The 15,393-nt window shown below is 35.5% G+C and overlaps 1 protein-coding gene across 2 annotated transcripts in view; it reads right to left on the bottom strand.

Annotated features, from left to right (window-relative positions):
- The window catches only part of csmd3b (CUB and Sushi multiple domains 3b), a 463,847-nt gene that overhangs the window by 196,325 nt on the left and 252,129 nt on the right, over positions 1–15,393 (bottom strand). For both annotated transcript variants that reach the window (XM_087786440.1, XM_087786441.1), the window contains exon 6: positions 12,671–12,783. In XM_087786440.1, coding sequence (XP_087642566.1) covers positions 12,671–12,783 — 113 coding nt within the window. The remainder of the gene's footprint in view (positions 1–12,670; positions 12,784–15,393) is intronic.

Raw genomic sequence — 15,393 nt, 5'->3', positions numbered from 1 at the left:
GGCTGAACTGAAAATTGGGTTTGAATTCCTTTTCTAGAATCAACTTTACCTCTTCAGAAAGTGTGTCGAACATAAATCAACGTCAGAGCAACACCTGGAGTCCCACAAAATTGCCGGATGAGAGAAATAAACATCACGGGAAAATAAGATGAGTGAGCTTATTGAAAAAAAAAAAATGAAATAAATCCTACCTCCTTTTAAACAATACCGCCCGTCAATTTGCCCTTGGCTCTGATGAGTGATGGATGAAGGGTGGAGGGATGGTGGACAGACGATGGACGGATGATAAACAGATGATGGATTGATTGTGGATGGCAACAGATGCAGCAGCAGTTGGTGGTGGCAGGTGTACTTGTCAGTGGATCGTTGACCCAATTTCCTCCAAGTATATATATAAAGCCTTAAAAAAAAAACATGTTGAACCGTCATTTAATCTGAAGTCAGGTCAATCCTTACAACATTAAATACTGGTTTGCAACGTAGTTCCACACTTGCAATTTTCTTTTGCAATTAAGTTCCATTATGGAGTTTTTGGACTGAACTCAATGCAGATGCATTTCAAGTTTTTATATACATTAAAATAATAGTAACTTATAATACTTACTTATTAAAAATGTTCTTGTAACTTGTGAAATGTCTTTTGTTTAATCGTCTTTTATTTATCTTCTTTTTCTTTTTATGGGTAATGTTCTTTTACTTTGGAAAATGTATGTATTTTATCAATATTTTAAATTTAATGTATATTCAATTGTATACTCTACAACTTGTTAATGGTATAAAAGTACTTTTTTTTGCATTTGATATCATTCATTTTCAATTATTAAAGAAATGTAAAAAATATGCGACAAAAAAATTATATATATATATATATATATATATATATATATATACACAAACATATTAAAACCTTATTCAACCCTTGTGTTATACCAGGGTCAAGGTGACCCGTAGGCCTGAAAACTAATGTGTTTGCCTCTTGAAGGTGAATGACCTCCACCACTGCATATGTATTTCTGGGATGCAGGAGGTCAAAGGTTTAGAATGTCCTTATTTTTAAGTTTTTTCAAAAGGTGTTTTTCCTTTTGTTCTTTTGCATTCATACACACCAGACTTTCCACAGACTGGTGTCAGCTTGTCTTACGGTTCTGACAAGTATATCTTCAACTCTTGCCTAGTTTGTCCAATGGATATTTAGCTTTGTATTTTTTCTAGATACTTTTAGTCAGCACCTTTTTTGACCAAGTATTTGGTCAGTTATATTTTGTTCAATGCCCATCTCTGAGCTAGGCTTTAAAAAATAATGAACATACGTGTAAAGAAGTTGATTAAAAATATCCGCTCTCCACAAAATTGAATCGAGCGTCCACATGTAGGATTCTCACCATTAGCAACCTGCAGGCAAAGTGTCCGAGTTACTAATGACTGCCAATGGTAATCAATGCTGGGAGGAAATGGATCTTCTACATGCAGGAAGTAGCCGAGGGTAAATGAAACCTCTACGGGCATTTTTTTTTGCATTGCCAATTAAATGTCCTTCTCTTCTCAATAATGTTTGGTTTTCAATTACTTACACCCACATTTATCAATTTATTTTGCAGTAAATGTTTAGATATTCAACAGCACTGTATTGATTTTTTATTTGAAGGAAATTAGTTGAGTTTTTTTTTAGGAGGCAGTCTTTCAAATAGGATTTTAATATATTGTAAAATATTTAAATGTGTGTAAAAAATACATTTTAAAAACACGTTTTTTTTTTTAACAGATAACAGGCGATTCAAATTCTTGACTGTGGACATGAGGATACAGTTGACTCCAGCTGCTTTAAAAGCTTTCTTCTCTTTTATTGTTTCTTATTTTTATAGTTTAAACATACTTTTTTTAAACATAATTTTATTAATTGAACCAAAAGATTTTGGAACAATCGGAGGTCACTAAAACGTGGTGCTCCCTCAAATCTTACAGGAATTTTGCAAGTGTATCAAAATATTTAGTAGCGAAATGCATTCTGAGCCGAACATATCCGTCCCGAGTTATTTTTATTTTAAAATTCCATTTTATTTTTAATTATAGTTTGTTTACTTTTTATACTTTTAATAAAATGTGTGTGGAACCAATTTTGCAAAAACACTTTATTTATTTACAAATAACAGGCGAATCAAATTCCTGACCAAGGACAAGAGGATACAGTCGAATCCAGCTGTCTTTAAAAGTCGTCTTCTCTTTTTATATATTTTTAAATAATCTTTTACATATTTTTGCTTTAAATTCTATTAATTAAACCGAAAGAACGTGGAACAATCAGAGGTCAGTAAAAATTTGTGTTCCCTCAAATCTTACAGAAATTTTGTAAGTGTATCAAAATATTTGGTAGCGAATCGCATTCTGAGCCGAACATATCGAATCAAATCGTATCGTGACATTCGTGTATCGCCACAGCCCTATAATTCACACACTTTACAAAAGATTTATGGTTAAAGAAGCCAAAAAAAGTTTAGAATTTATCAAAAATGTAAAAGAAGCTTGAGTTTTCCATTACTTGGGAAAATGATTTAGGGTCTTAAGAAGTATTTTAGAAGTCTGTCATTTTCTCAGAATTAACCAGTGATGAAGTTCTGAACAAAAGATGCCTTAAAATGAATTGTCTTCAGGCTCAGAAATGTACTATAAATGTCATTAGTTAAGTACCAGAACTCACCGGGGACCATCCTGCTCTGATTCTACTTCCAAACAAACATCATTTCAACAAATAATCCACGATGTCTATCGTGGGATTACCACTCAACACCCAACACAGTGAAGGGCTCTTGATGTCCTCGGAGGGCTGAAGAGAGTCGGGAAGTGGTGTCATCTTTGACCGTCCAGCTGTCACATTTGTTTAAACAGATGCGAGTGGAACCAGTGTCTGACAGGAAACAGCCCTGCATTAGTCATACTGAAGCCGCCGCTCGAGGGCCTCGCCATGAACTCGGTGGCACCGTCAGAGTCACACTTTCAAACACTGCCCAACTGTCCATAGCCCGAACCTTAAAAGAAATGACACCGATTTTCTACAAGAATTGTATGGAATTTCATCAATTGTGCGATAAATAGGACCACATCGTCTGCAAATCGGTTGATTCTGCTTCAGCTGCTTTTTTGAAAAGCTTTTCTCTTGAAACGTTAGATTTCTTCAAGGATTTTTACTGTCATTTCCATCAAATATGAATGTAAAAAAAAAAGTTTTTCCTCGGAGTGACGGCATTTAAACTAAGGGTGCCACTTACTGAGCTCCGAGAAAAGCAAACTGAAGCTTCACAAAGCTTCATCAGCCCATCAGTAATGAAACACGTAATATAAGATAAGGTAAGATTTTCCGAAGTTAACTAAATGGTTAAGGGACGCACCAAACTTTGAGCCACCGAAACAGGTCACAGAAAGAACACGGTCCAAACAGGATGGCAACCTAGGGATGCACAAATCGATACCTTGACTTAAAGTACAGACCAGTATGATACCAGTAATAAAACCTTAATGCTCTTGAGCTACTGAAAGATAACAGTCAGGTTGAAAAGCAAGTGCACATAGAATTACAAATAATTTAATAAGCTTTCTTCAATCTTTCTTTTGAAAACCTAAAGACCAGGTCATGTGTTAACTTTGTTTACCTATATCTGCAAAAAAAAACAAAGACTTTCTGTGCAACAATATTCTATAAACAAAGTGACAACTAGAAGCTTTTGCTACAAACAAGATTAAAAATAAAGATTAATTTAAGTTATTTCGGAAACATTCATCATGGTGAGGCGAGCAAACCAAGAGGGGCTTCCTGAAGCAGTGTCATTTTGTTAACAGGTCAGTAGGTGGCGCCATCAGTTTAAAAAATGATTTGATGTTTTATTAGAACAGGTGTTCAAAACCAAAGGAAAATAGTACAGAGACCGCCATCTAGTGGACTCTGAAAATGATGACACTGCTTCATGAAGCTTCATCAGAACATCACTAGTTTTTAGATGTTTTTGGACGGAAACAAGTCGCTAGATTTTTTGGCTTTAACTCAGACGGATCATAAGATAGTCGAGATGAGGGTCAGAAGTAATGGGTGAAATTGGACTTTTGACTTGAAGTGAACCCAACAATACCACAACGGAATATCATTTTGTAGAAGATGAAACAGCGCATCACTACTACAGATAATTAGAAATCATTAAAATGCAAGTCGCGATAAATAGACATCGTAAAAACAAAGTATTTCCCAAAACGTTCAGTAATCCAAGTTGCCGAGCCAGAGATTTAGTTCATAAATAAATTGAATTTTTTTTGTGTTACCCAAATGGAATCAGTTAGATTTAGGAGAATATTCTGGCAATTAGGAGCTAATGAGAATTCCCTAAATAACAGCTTCTCAGTCATTTTCAACAACAAGAAAGTGTTTGCTTTGAATACTGATCACAGCTTCTGCTTCCACTTCCCTTTAACTCGTCGAGACAAGAGTGCGATTTTTCAGGTTTTTAATCACCGCCTTTGAAGGTAAACACTGCAACACGAAAACCCTCATCTGTTCAAGCGCCGCGGCCGATACCTCCACTTCTTTCTAGTATTAATATCATTTAATAAGGCCTCGACGTTGATGCTCAGCGCACAGTTGAATATATGGATGCTAAATGGAAGCCCTGGCAAAGACTCAATGGGCCGTGACTGGCTAACGGAGCCGGGATCTGGTCGAGCGCCAGACCCGACGGGCCGGCCACTTCCGAGCTCTTTACTTGACATTGTTAACGGAGCTCCGGAGCATCGTCTGACAGGAGGGGTTGGGTCTGATGACATTGGGCTGTCAGGTGCATTCTGCCATCTGATGTGAGTTCAACGGGGTTGAGCAGGAACAGGAAATACATGTTTAATCAAGCAGATGCTAACTAACTTTGAGTCAGCTGTACTCATTCCATTGAACTTGCTGATCTTGCACTGTGAGTCTGCAGAGTTTGTCGTCAATTTTGGAGTCAAGTGTTACAAAATGAAGTCAGAATACAAACAATTACCACACAGCCTATTGACCTCTCAGTGTTTTTAAATTCTGCAGTGATTAAAAAATACTATTCAGTGTTATAGACTGACAAAGAAATGAAAATGTATTTCATTTTGTATCTATTTATACATTGTAGGGGGGTGAGAAAAAATATCGATTCACCAATATATATATATTTTTTCGACTTTCAAATCATATTTTAATCATATAAAACTTATAAACCACAAAATAGCTATGATATTATAATTCAAGTACAGTACTCGTGTGTGTTAAATAAAATAATTGCATTTTTAACTTACAATCACAAACACCTCATTTTTCACAGTATTTGTTTATTGTTTGTGTTGCAATCAAACTTCCGACCTCTGGCTAAAGGAACACTAAAATACCAAAAGATGTTTTGGCTTCGAAACACATGTAATACATTACTACAAATATATCCTTGTTTTACACTATCACAATATATTGCTATATATTGTACCCTGTATCGTGAATCATAATATATCGGCAGGTTATTGCCAATACACACACCTAACTCCTAAATTATCGTACATGAGTAGGTATTCTGGGTATTCTGGGCAGCACTGAAATAAACCAGTCTTTAAAATAATGTATACAGATAATAATGTTTGAAAGGATTTATTTACAAGAAAAGAAACAAAAAAAACGTTTCTGAAATAAAATTATCCTTTGACACGTCAAGACCCTTTTTCACTCAAAAATACTCAACAAAAACGAGTCTTAAAAAGTCTTAAACCAGTGAAAAATCTTCTTGAGAAACTAGTTGGGGTCTCCCTCTGATTTACAGTACATTATGGTGAGATTTTGTTTTTACTTTACATTTGTTGCCTGTCCTTTTTGTGGCCACACCGCGTTCTGTAATTGGCCGACAGACTACGCAAGGCGCTTTACAAATATAAATTACTAACTTTAGTGTTTACTACGGTTCAACAAGTCAATAATATACTATACGTAACTCTAGTAATGCAGTATTCATGTTTTCCCTTGTATTGAAAAAAAAACATGTCCAAACAAAACTTCTGGAGTTGACTGTATCCTCTTATCCTCAGCCATTGCCAGGAACTTTTGTGATTTTTCATTGTGCTTTAGCACTGGAGGACATTATAACTGCTGCCATCCGTCAAAATTCCAAGGTCACTATTTAAGACAATACACTTATATTGACGAAAATTCAGTTTTTGTCTAATAAAATACAATATTTAATCGATATAATTTTCAACATAGTTTGGTTTTGTTTGTGTATCCAAGTGACACATTTAATAAAGTACATTTTTATTTTAATAAACCCAAAATTTAATTGGATCTGTTGAATATTTTCCCATTTCCTGTGAACCTACTTTGAACCCATAAATATTTACACTCTCTGTCATTGAGGTTTTTCACACTTTGTTGCAGATGATGCGTGTATTTTTGACTGACTAAGCAAACCGCCCGAAGCTCGGTGAATGACTCGATGCGTGATTCACTTTTGCGAGCTGCTTGTCCACGGCTGTCCTCAATTCGTGTCATGAATTACTACAAGAATTAATGTCTTCCCCTCCATTGAAATATGACCCTTGAAATGTCACGATAAATTCCCGTTTAAAGCTGATCATTTATGCACACGGGGACAACCTTCGCAGAATTAGTCTGAAGCTTTTCGGTAAGTTTGAGTGATGTTGTGCAATATTTAACAGAACAGATCAAAGTTCTATTCAAAATAATTTCCGCAGAGTGAGTTTCCTTGTGAATGAAGAGGAATAAATGTGTACTTAAAGCTACAGTGGGTAAAGTTTTGAACTGAATTTAATGTATTTTATATTTAAAAAATTGGGTTTTCTTTTCTCTTTTTATCACATGATGGGCACAAAAATGGCAACAGCAACACATTTTTGAGATTACAGTTACTCTATTCAACTTAATTATAAAGTTCTCCTCCCTCTGAAATCTAGGCGAACGAGAGGTTACGAGAGCGAAGTCCATGATGACGTTATAATGGCTTCACTCCTTCTCCTGCCAGATGTAATCACGCCTACTTTGTTTATACATCAACTCTCTTGGAGTTTAAGAGAAAACTTGATGTTTTACAAATCCCAGCAGAGTGGGCGTGGCTATGATAAACAAGATTTAATCTCCAGAAATGCAAAGCGCATTATCTAATGTAAATATTCCAATTAAAAGTCTTGTACAAACAGACACAGACTGATGATACAATAGAGGTTCAAGATCTATTTAAGAAAACACTTAAGTCAATACATTAGTAAATAAAAGTTTGTAATAATTAAATAAAATTAGCTTTTCCAGCAACATTCAGTCAATTACTGGCAGCATTTGTGCTTCAGAACTAGATTTCAGACCAAACGAAGTGGAGCAGATGTAACTACATCGGCTCTTGTTTGAGACTCATTTTGAATTATTTTTCTTTTGTTTTGCTAAGGTAAACCAGACGAGCCTTTGGGGTTTAGTCGTGTTTATTTACTTTCTTGTGAACAAATTTAGCCGCTCGCAGCAACAACTCCTGCGATGTGAGAATATTTTCCAGCGGAATAAGCCGTGTTAAAACCGTTAGCACTGAAGTTGAGTCAGCTTTCATCATGATCAACGCGAATAATCATGAAACATAGATACTATAGGTGCGAGACGAGCGTGAATAACGCGTGTTCGGCATGTTTCTTCATTTACTATGTGAGCCGTGTCAGCAGAGACCGACAATGAGGCTCCATCTTCCTAGGGTTCATTATTACAAATATGATTTTGCTGTCGTTGAATCTGGAATTACATCTCTGCAAGGTGGATCATTGATTTCTACGTTTGTATGCATAGGTTCCAAACCCGCTGGAATAAACTTGATTGGTTTTACGTTGCAGCAAGAATAAACGCATCATTTTATAATGTTAGATTTGTTGTAGTGTTGAATCATTAACCCATAATGTACTGCAACAGATTTTAAAGCAGCAGTAAGTACCATTTTCAATTAATATTTTTTTCATTATTTTCTGTATTGTTTTATTTGATTTTCAGGCTTACAGAGCCATTAAAAAACAGGTTTTATTTTATGTGGCGCCACTTTAAAATGTCAGGCATTATATTGGGTAAAGGTACTTTGATCCCATATTGCTGGTACTAAAAAAGCATGTACAGCTTTGACTTTAGTGGAGCAAAGAACAACAATTAAACTACGCATTATCGTGAATCAGCAAAGCAAAGCAAAAACAGGTCATTGTGAATTATAACAATGTGTGTTACTTGGTTTGCTGGTGCCGGTAAATTTGGAGAAATACATGGAACATTTATGGCATATAATTTTAAATAGTAAATAGCTCTCAAACTTAACACTAAAATAAAAAATAAGTAGCCTTGAGTTTCTTCATAATCAAGTTTCAATGTTTTACTGCAGTCTCCACTCTTACAGTATAATCAATAAAAACTCCTTCTCCCTGAACCTTTAGAATATAATAATAAATGACTATTTGAAAGCCAGAAAATCTGAACATTTCACTTTAAACATATTTTCCTTCATGAGTACTCATTAATAGGGGTGGGAATTGGCAAGAATCTTGCGACAAGATACACATCGTGATACAGGGGTAACAATATAATATATTGTGATATATTACAATACTGTATGAACAAAGATATATTTGAAGTATTGTCAAGTACTTGACTCTGGTGTTGCAGTATTCACAGACCACATGACTCTTGACGAAGTTGTAACTGCTTTCATTTGTTATAATACAAAATATTTCAAAACACCATCTTTTTAAAAGCTGCTGGAGTCGACTGTATCCTCTTGTCCTCAGTCATCTCAACAATCTTGCAGGATTTCATTGATTCTTTGGCTGCTATATATATACTTTATGTATATATATATATATATATATATATATATATATATATATATATATATATATATATATGTTGATGCAGTGCTGCTAATACAGTGAAATAAACAATAGCAATATTTAGGTGTATCAATATATTAGCTCAACTAACAATTTTTAATTTTGTTTTGAAAATTGTTTATTTGCGCTCTTGATTAAAAAAAGGTTGGATCAGTGTGATAAAATTAATTTTCATTTTCATTATTATCCAACCTACAATCTTTAAATTAAAACAGTTATTTTGCAACAAAAAAAAATAACGATAAACTCAATTAATTCCAATGTTGAAACTTTTTCGGTGAAGATTTCTAGGTGTTTATCTCACCGGCTTATTTGCTATTTATATTACGAATTAAATGTAAAACGAAATGCAGCTTTTCCCATCAATTGGCCTTTTTTTTTTTTAATTGAAAGAATCCAAATGAATTATTTGAAACATGTTAGTATCATGAGAATTATTAGTGGAAGAAGCTCAATCCAAACAATAAGTCTGATATTCAGGAATATTCTTGAAGAAAATGATCCGTTACATCTAAGAGTCGTCGTCACCTGCCTGGATGACTGACAGCTGTCTGAAAGCCTCCGAATCAATTACAAGCTTGTTATCGACTTTGCTAATTAATCAGTTTAGCTATCAAACCGACACCCTTCATTACCATGCTGATTAACCTTTTAAACTCATTGAGAGCAGTTAAACCAATTAGAAGTGAATCTCAGGGGGGGGTAGGGAGGGGGGTCAACCTGTCAGTCAATCAATCAGGACCAGATAGTCGGAGGTCTAGCGCTCGAGGACGGATCGGCCAATAATAATCAAGCAATATCTAAAAAAATATTAGCTTGAGAAAAAAATTTGGATGTAGGGACTCATGATGGAGTGACCATATGTGGCCAAATGCAGCCTAATACGATCCTCATATCTGATGATTATTGAGGGAAAATATTAAATTATGAATAATTCAAAAGCAATTTCACATCACTTTAGTTTCAGTGGCCTAAGTGATCCAGGGACTGGCCACTCACATCTGTGGCCAGGAGACGACGACTTTTTTCCAAGCTGCACTTACTGAAAGTTATCAGGGAGAATTTATTTTCGTTTAATGATTTATTTTTTGAATTATAGTGTCCTTCCTGGTGGAATATCTCCCAGCATTCCTCGCTGACAACATCCCACATCATTTATTGGATCTGTTCCACCAGTTTTTTTATTTACATTTAATAAATGTTCTTATTCATCGTCATGAGTTTGTGATGAAAGTATTGTTTTGTTGTCAATGTTTCATCATGATTTTACTCATCATTAGAAGTATATATTTATCAATTCATCACTGTTGACTTTAAGGGTTTTTATTTGATTTTATTGTTGTCAAAACATCTGTATTGTCTTGCAATAGTTGAGCGATAGTTGGGATATAATTCCAAAATTAATAGCATCATATTTTTGGACTTAAGTGTATCAGATTATAAAACGCATTATCAATAAACGGTATTTTCATAAATTAACAGTACAAGATCCTAATTAGTGCGGTACGGCTTGGTAGTATTACGCTTTAAGGCTCAGTAGTATTACTTCACGAGGCTTATTCCACGTAGCCTTGCAGAGTATCACTACATACATTGTAAGTGGCCTGGAAGTGTGGAAAGTAATACTACAGAGCCTTGTGGAGTTATAATATAGAACCTTGCAGTGTTATACCACAAAGCCCTGTGGTGTAAACTTACGAAGCCTCATGGAGTAATACTACGGAGCCTGGTAGAGTAAAACCACAGAGACTTGTGGAGTAATACCGCAAAGCCTCGCGGTGTAATACTAGGAAGCCTAGTGGAGTAATACTAAAGAGCCTTAGTGAGTGATAATACCTTGTGGAGTTATACTATGGAACCTCGCTGTGTTATACCTGTGGTTTAAACTCACAAAGCTTTGTCGAGTAATACCACAGAGCCTTGTGAGTAATACAACAGAGCCTCTGTGGTTAATGCCACGGAGCTTTTCAGAGTAATAATATGGAGCCTAGTTGTTTTACACTACAAAGCCTCATGGATTTATGCTAACGAGCCTCATGGAGTAATACCACAGAGACTTGTGGTGTAATACTATGGAGCCTTGCAGAGTAATACTATGGAGCCTTGTTGAGTAATAATATGATGCCTGGCGGAGTAATATTACGGAGCCTTGTTGAGTAATACCACAAAGCCTTATGTTGTAATACTAGGAAGGATTGTGGAATACTACTACATAGCCTTGTAGAATAATACCACATAGACTTACAGTGTAATAACACTGAGACTCCCCGAGTAATACTAAGGAGTCTCATAGGGTAATACTCTGAAGACTCTGGCACTATGAGTCCCACCGAGTAGTACTTGAGAGCCTTTGCAAGTATAACCTGGGAACTGTGTGGAGTACTTGAAAATTGTACTAAAACATTTGCACTATGAACATCATAAAATCAATTGGAGGTCAGTAAGTACAATCAGAATTGATACATATATTGCACAGGATTATACTGCAATATAGTTTGAAAAATACAATTTATTTGAAGGAGAAAATTGATCTGGATTTTGAACCCTCGACCACACCTCATCTGCTGTGACGGGTCAGACATGTGTTGCTTTCGTCGGTGGCTTAAGATTTCTATATGTTTATAGATCACGATATAAAAGGGCTGAGTGTTAGTAATGGTAATACTCTTCTATTTAAGATGAAAAGTATTTGGTTAACTGATTTAGGATCATGTCTCGATCACAGATCTGACCCAAAATTTGAATCTAAACAGTAGAGGTGGGCTGATGAAGCTTCACGAAACAGTGACCTGCTGAACAAGTTCAGTAGGTGGCGCCCTCAATTTTTCAAATGAAGTGAGGTTTCAATAGAACATCTCTTTATAACAATAGATTTTAGAAATGTATTGGACTTTCAAAAATAATGACAAGGCTTCATGATGCTTCATCAACACGTCACTACTTTACACTTTATTTGTTGGTGTAGAGGCTCAACCTTAAGGTGGAAACATTTTTTTATTTTAATATGAGCATTTTAAAGATCAGCCCGACGCACCATTTACCGGTTCTTTCTGCCTTCCTGTCATAAATCATCGGGGAAAAGTTCATTGAATTTACAGCGAAAATGTGTCATTAGTCTGTAATTATATCTATTAAAGCTGCTATGATTTTTCAAAGCGAGTGAAGTGTAAAGCGAAAAGACTGCCCCCGCTACTGAAAGTGGCACCCAGATATGGCTAAGTACCTTTATTTTTTCGTTTGGCAGTGACTTTGGGTGAAGTCGAATGTGCTGAAGTGAGAGGCGAGAGCCGCAGTAGGGAGTGTGTCGGTAATAATCAAGAAGCACAGAGCAATTTCGGTGTCAAGCATGGCCACAATTTACGCTTTTCTGCCTGCCACCTACTCAGACCAGGTCAATGACGAATGGAGGCTTTTCCGTCTTGTTTTCACGAACACAGGATTGTTCTCTTTTAGCAAACAGCACTTCATAATTACAGATTATTTTGTGTTGCGAGAGTAGCGAGAGTCTATTTTGCAAAGCTCATCTACAAGACTGACTACAACAAATATCATATTATATTGAGAGAATGTGGTAAAAAATAATGTTTAAAAACGGATAGATTGAAGTACAAACAGGACAGAGATGGAGAAACAAACTGAGAATGAGGCAAAAATGTTATAGGAAGTGAAAACATATTTTCAACCGAAATATGATTAAATGTGTCGCGAGGTTTTTCGGGTGAATATGTGCAAAAGGTCGCTGGATGCAATGGGGGTCAAATCTTACCTTGATAGTGTGCACTGAAGCCGCGATATCTGTGGTTTGCATCCGTCACGAAGTGAAGCCGAAGCCAGTTCTTGCTGCTGACGACGGGCGAGGGGACATTACTGCCCGAGAACCTGGGTGACAGAGATGAAACGGTTAGAATATTTGTTTGGAAAGGAGAGGCGGACGATCAAGAAACACATAAAAAAAAGAAATATACAGTATATATTTATTTATTTAGTGTGTTGAAACACACAGAGCACATAGCTGTAGTCGAGGGTCCTACCATCATTTAACAAGCCATTGTTATCTGGGTTATGATGTAGGTTTTGCCAGAATTGATAAACCTTAATTTTAATTAAGTGTTTTTTTTTTACTAAATATAAACATGTAAAAAAAGTATTATGAAGCATATTCATATGTTTTAAACCAAAATATATATTATTTGACAAAAAGAAACACATGAACTAAATAAACAAAACCATAAAAAACATGTTTTTTATTTATTCATTTGATTGCTGCCAATGAAGCTACTACTTAGCTCCCTTGTTCTAGTCCGCAGTGTCAAGTAGTCCTTGCTTCTATTTCTTTTTGTATTTTCTCTGCTTTTGAGATTGTCTTTTTTTTTTTCTTTTATGATCTTGTGATCTTGAGATTCCTCTTATATGTTTGTTATTATTATATGCTTGCTTATTATATACAAATGTGTTTTTAGCATCTCTTATGTTTTCTCTGGGTCAAGGTGTACTGAAGGCCCCAAAACAAATATGTTTGTGGTATCCCTTGTGTTGTATCTGGGTCAAGGTGAATGATCTCCCACACTTGTTTTCGGGCATTCGGGTCACATTGACCCTGAGATAATACAAGGGTTAAAATAGTTCTTAATAATAAAGGACATTGATTCTGACTTCTAAATTTGCATATATTTTTAGATTAAAAAAAGTTGAATAAATATTGGTTGATTTGTTTATTCATTTTGATTACTGCCATTGAAGCTGCTACTTAGTTTCCTGTTCCAGTCCGTAGTGTCAAATCGCCCTTGTTTCTATTTCTCAATTTGCTTTGTATATTTTTTCTATTGTGCTTTTGAAATGGTCTTTTTTTTCTTCTACGTGTGTGATCTTGAGATTCCTTTTATATTGTTTGTTATTATTAAATGCTTGTTTTCTCTGGTTTTAGGTGACCCAAAAGCCTGAAAACAAATGTGTTTGTGGTATCCCATGTGTTGAATCTGGGTCAAGGTTAATGACCTCCCACATTTGTTTTTGACATTTGGGTCACATTGACCCTGAGAACAGAAAGGGGTTTAAATGGTTCTTATTTAAAAATGACACAAAATGCATTTGCTTTGCTGCTTTTGCATATTTTTTAGATTAAAATAATTGGTTTATTTATTGATTGATTTGAATTACTTCCATTAAAGCTGCTACTTAGCTCCCTTGTTCCAGTCCGCAGTGTCAAATTGTTCTTGCTTCTATTTTTTTTTGTATTGTCTTTCTTGTGCTTTTGAGATTATCTTTTTTTCTTCTATGAGTGTGAACTTGAGATTCCTCTTATATTGTTTTCTTCATTATTATACGCTATTATACATATTTGTCATTTCTGGTTTATCGCACAATTTGCCTTTTTGTGTTTTTTTAATCAATTGTTCAAATCTCCAGAATCAGTCCTGCTTTTGTTCAGTAACAAATTATGTTTATAATTGTTTTACTTGTGATGAAAACATTGTTAAACCCCCTCTTGGTTGTAAGTAAGTAAGTCATTTGTATTTATACAGCGCTTTTCCAGACCAGGGTCACAAAGCGCTTAAACAATCAACACAATATTCAATAAAGTATATACTTTAAAGGTCAAGATAACACTGAGAACAATCTTCCCTGCTTTTAGTCACGACACACACTTTGGTTCACTTCTTTCTGGGTTTTTCTTGACATAATAATCATAATCCAACAATCATAAAACCTTTAAATTACTCAGACTTTCCGTCAAACTTAATCTCAACCGCTAATCTCCGAAAGTCAAACAATAAACCTCATTTTCAGAGGTGGATTTGATCAGCGAATACTCTTGTTAAGCTTGAGGTATTCCCACCAGTACGCTGTGTGTATTGTAGAAAATATTCATTGGAATTATGCAAATGCATCAGGAATCCATAAGAAACTATAGGCGATATATATTCCACTGCGTTCAGGATTTCTGTGTTAACAACTTAGAGTCAAGCTGACACCGAGACTTTGATGCCACATGGCTAGATTGGACCCAATTTGGAATCCTTTCATCAACATGGAGAATTACTTTCCCCCCGTCTCAGGGTAAGAGGATGAACAAGTCGCTTGTGAGTCCAGGTGCCTGGTGATAATCTGCTGCCGTGCTCTGGGACTTTGATGTACAGAGCTTTCATCGTGCGGTGATTGAACAGTAGCTTTGACTTTTCTTCCTTCAATTATTTGTATATTTCCATCTACACAGATGTGACCAGCTGGGGTGTGGCTGGTGCCCGAGAGAAATAATGATCGTAACACTTGAAATTGTGGTAGAAAAAGATATAAAAATACAAACTAAATAAGGCATATTGTATTATGTATTATCTCTAGGTCTAGGTGACCCGAAGGCCTAAATCAAATGTGTATCTGGTATCCCTTGTTTTGTCTCTAGGTCAAGGTGACCCGAAAGCCCAAAAACAAACATGTTTGTGGTATCCCTTGGGTTATCTCTGGGTCAAGGTGACCCAACGGCCCGAAAAC

This window comes from Callionymus lyra, chromosome 3 (assembly GCF_982586985.1).
Source record: "Callionymus lyra chromosome 3, fCalLyr1.hap1.1, whole genome shotgun sequence".
Lineage (NCBI taxonomy): Eukaryota > Metazoa > Chordata > Actinopteri > Syngnathiformes > Callionymidae > Callionymus > Callionymus lyra.
The sequence above is the reverse complement of the archived record's forward strand: the minus strand, read 5'-3'. Positions and strand labels throughout refer to the sequence as shown.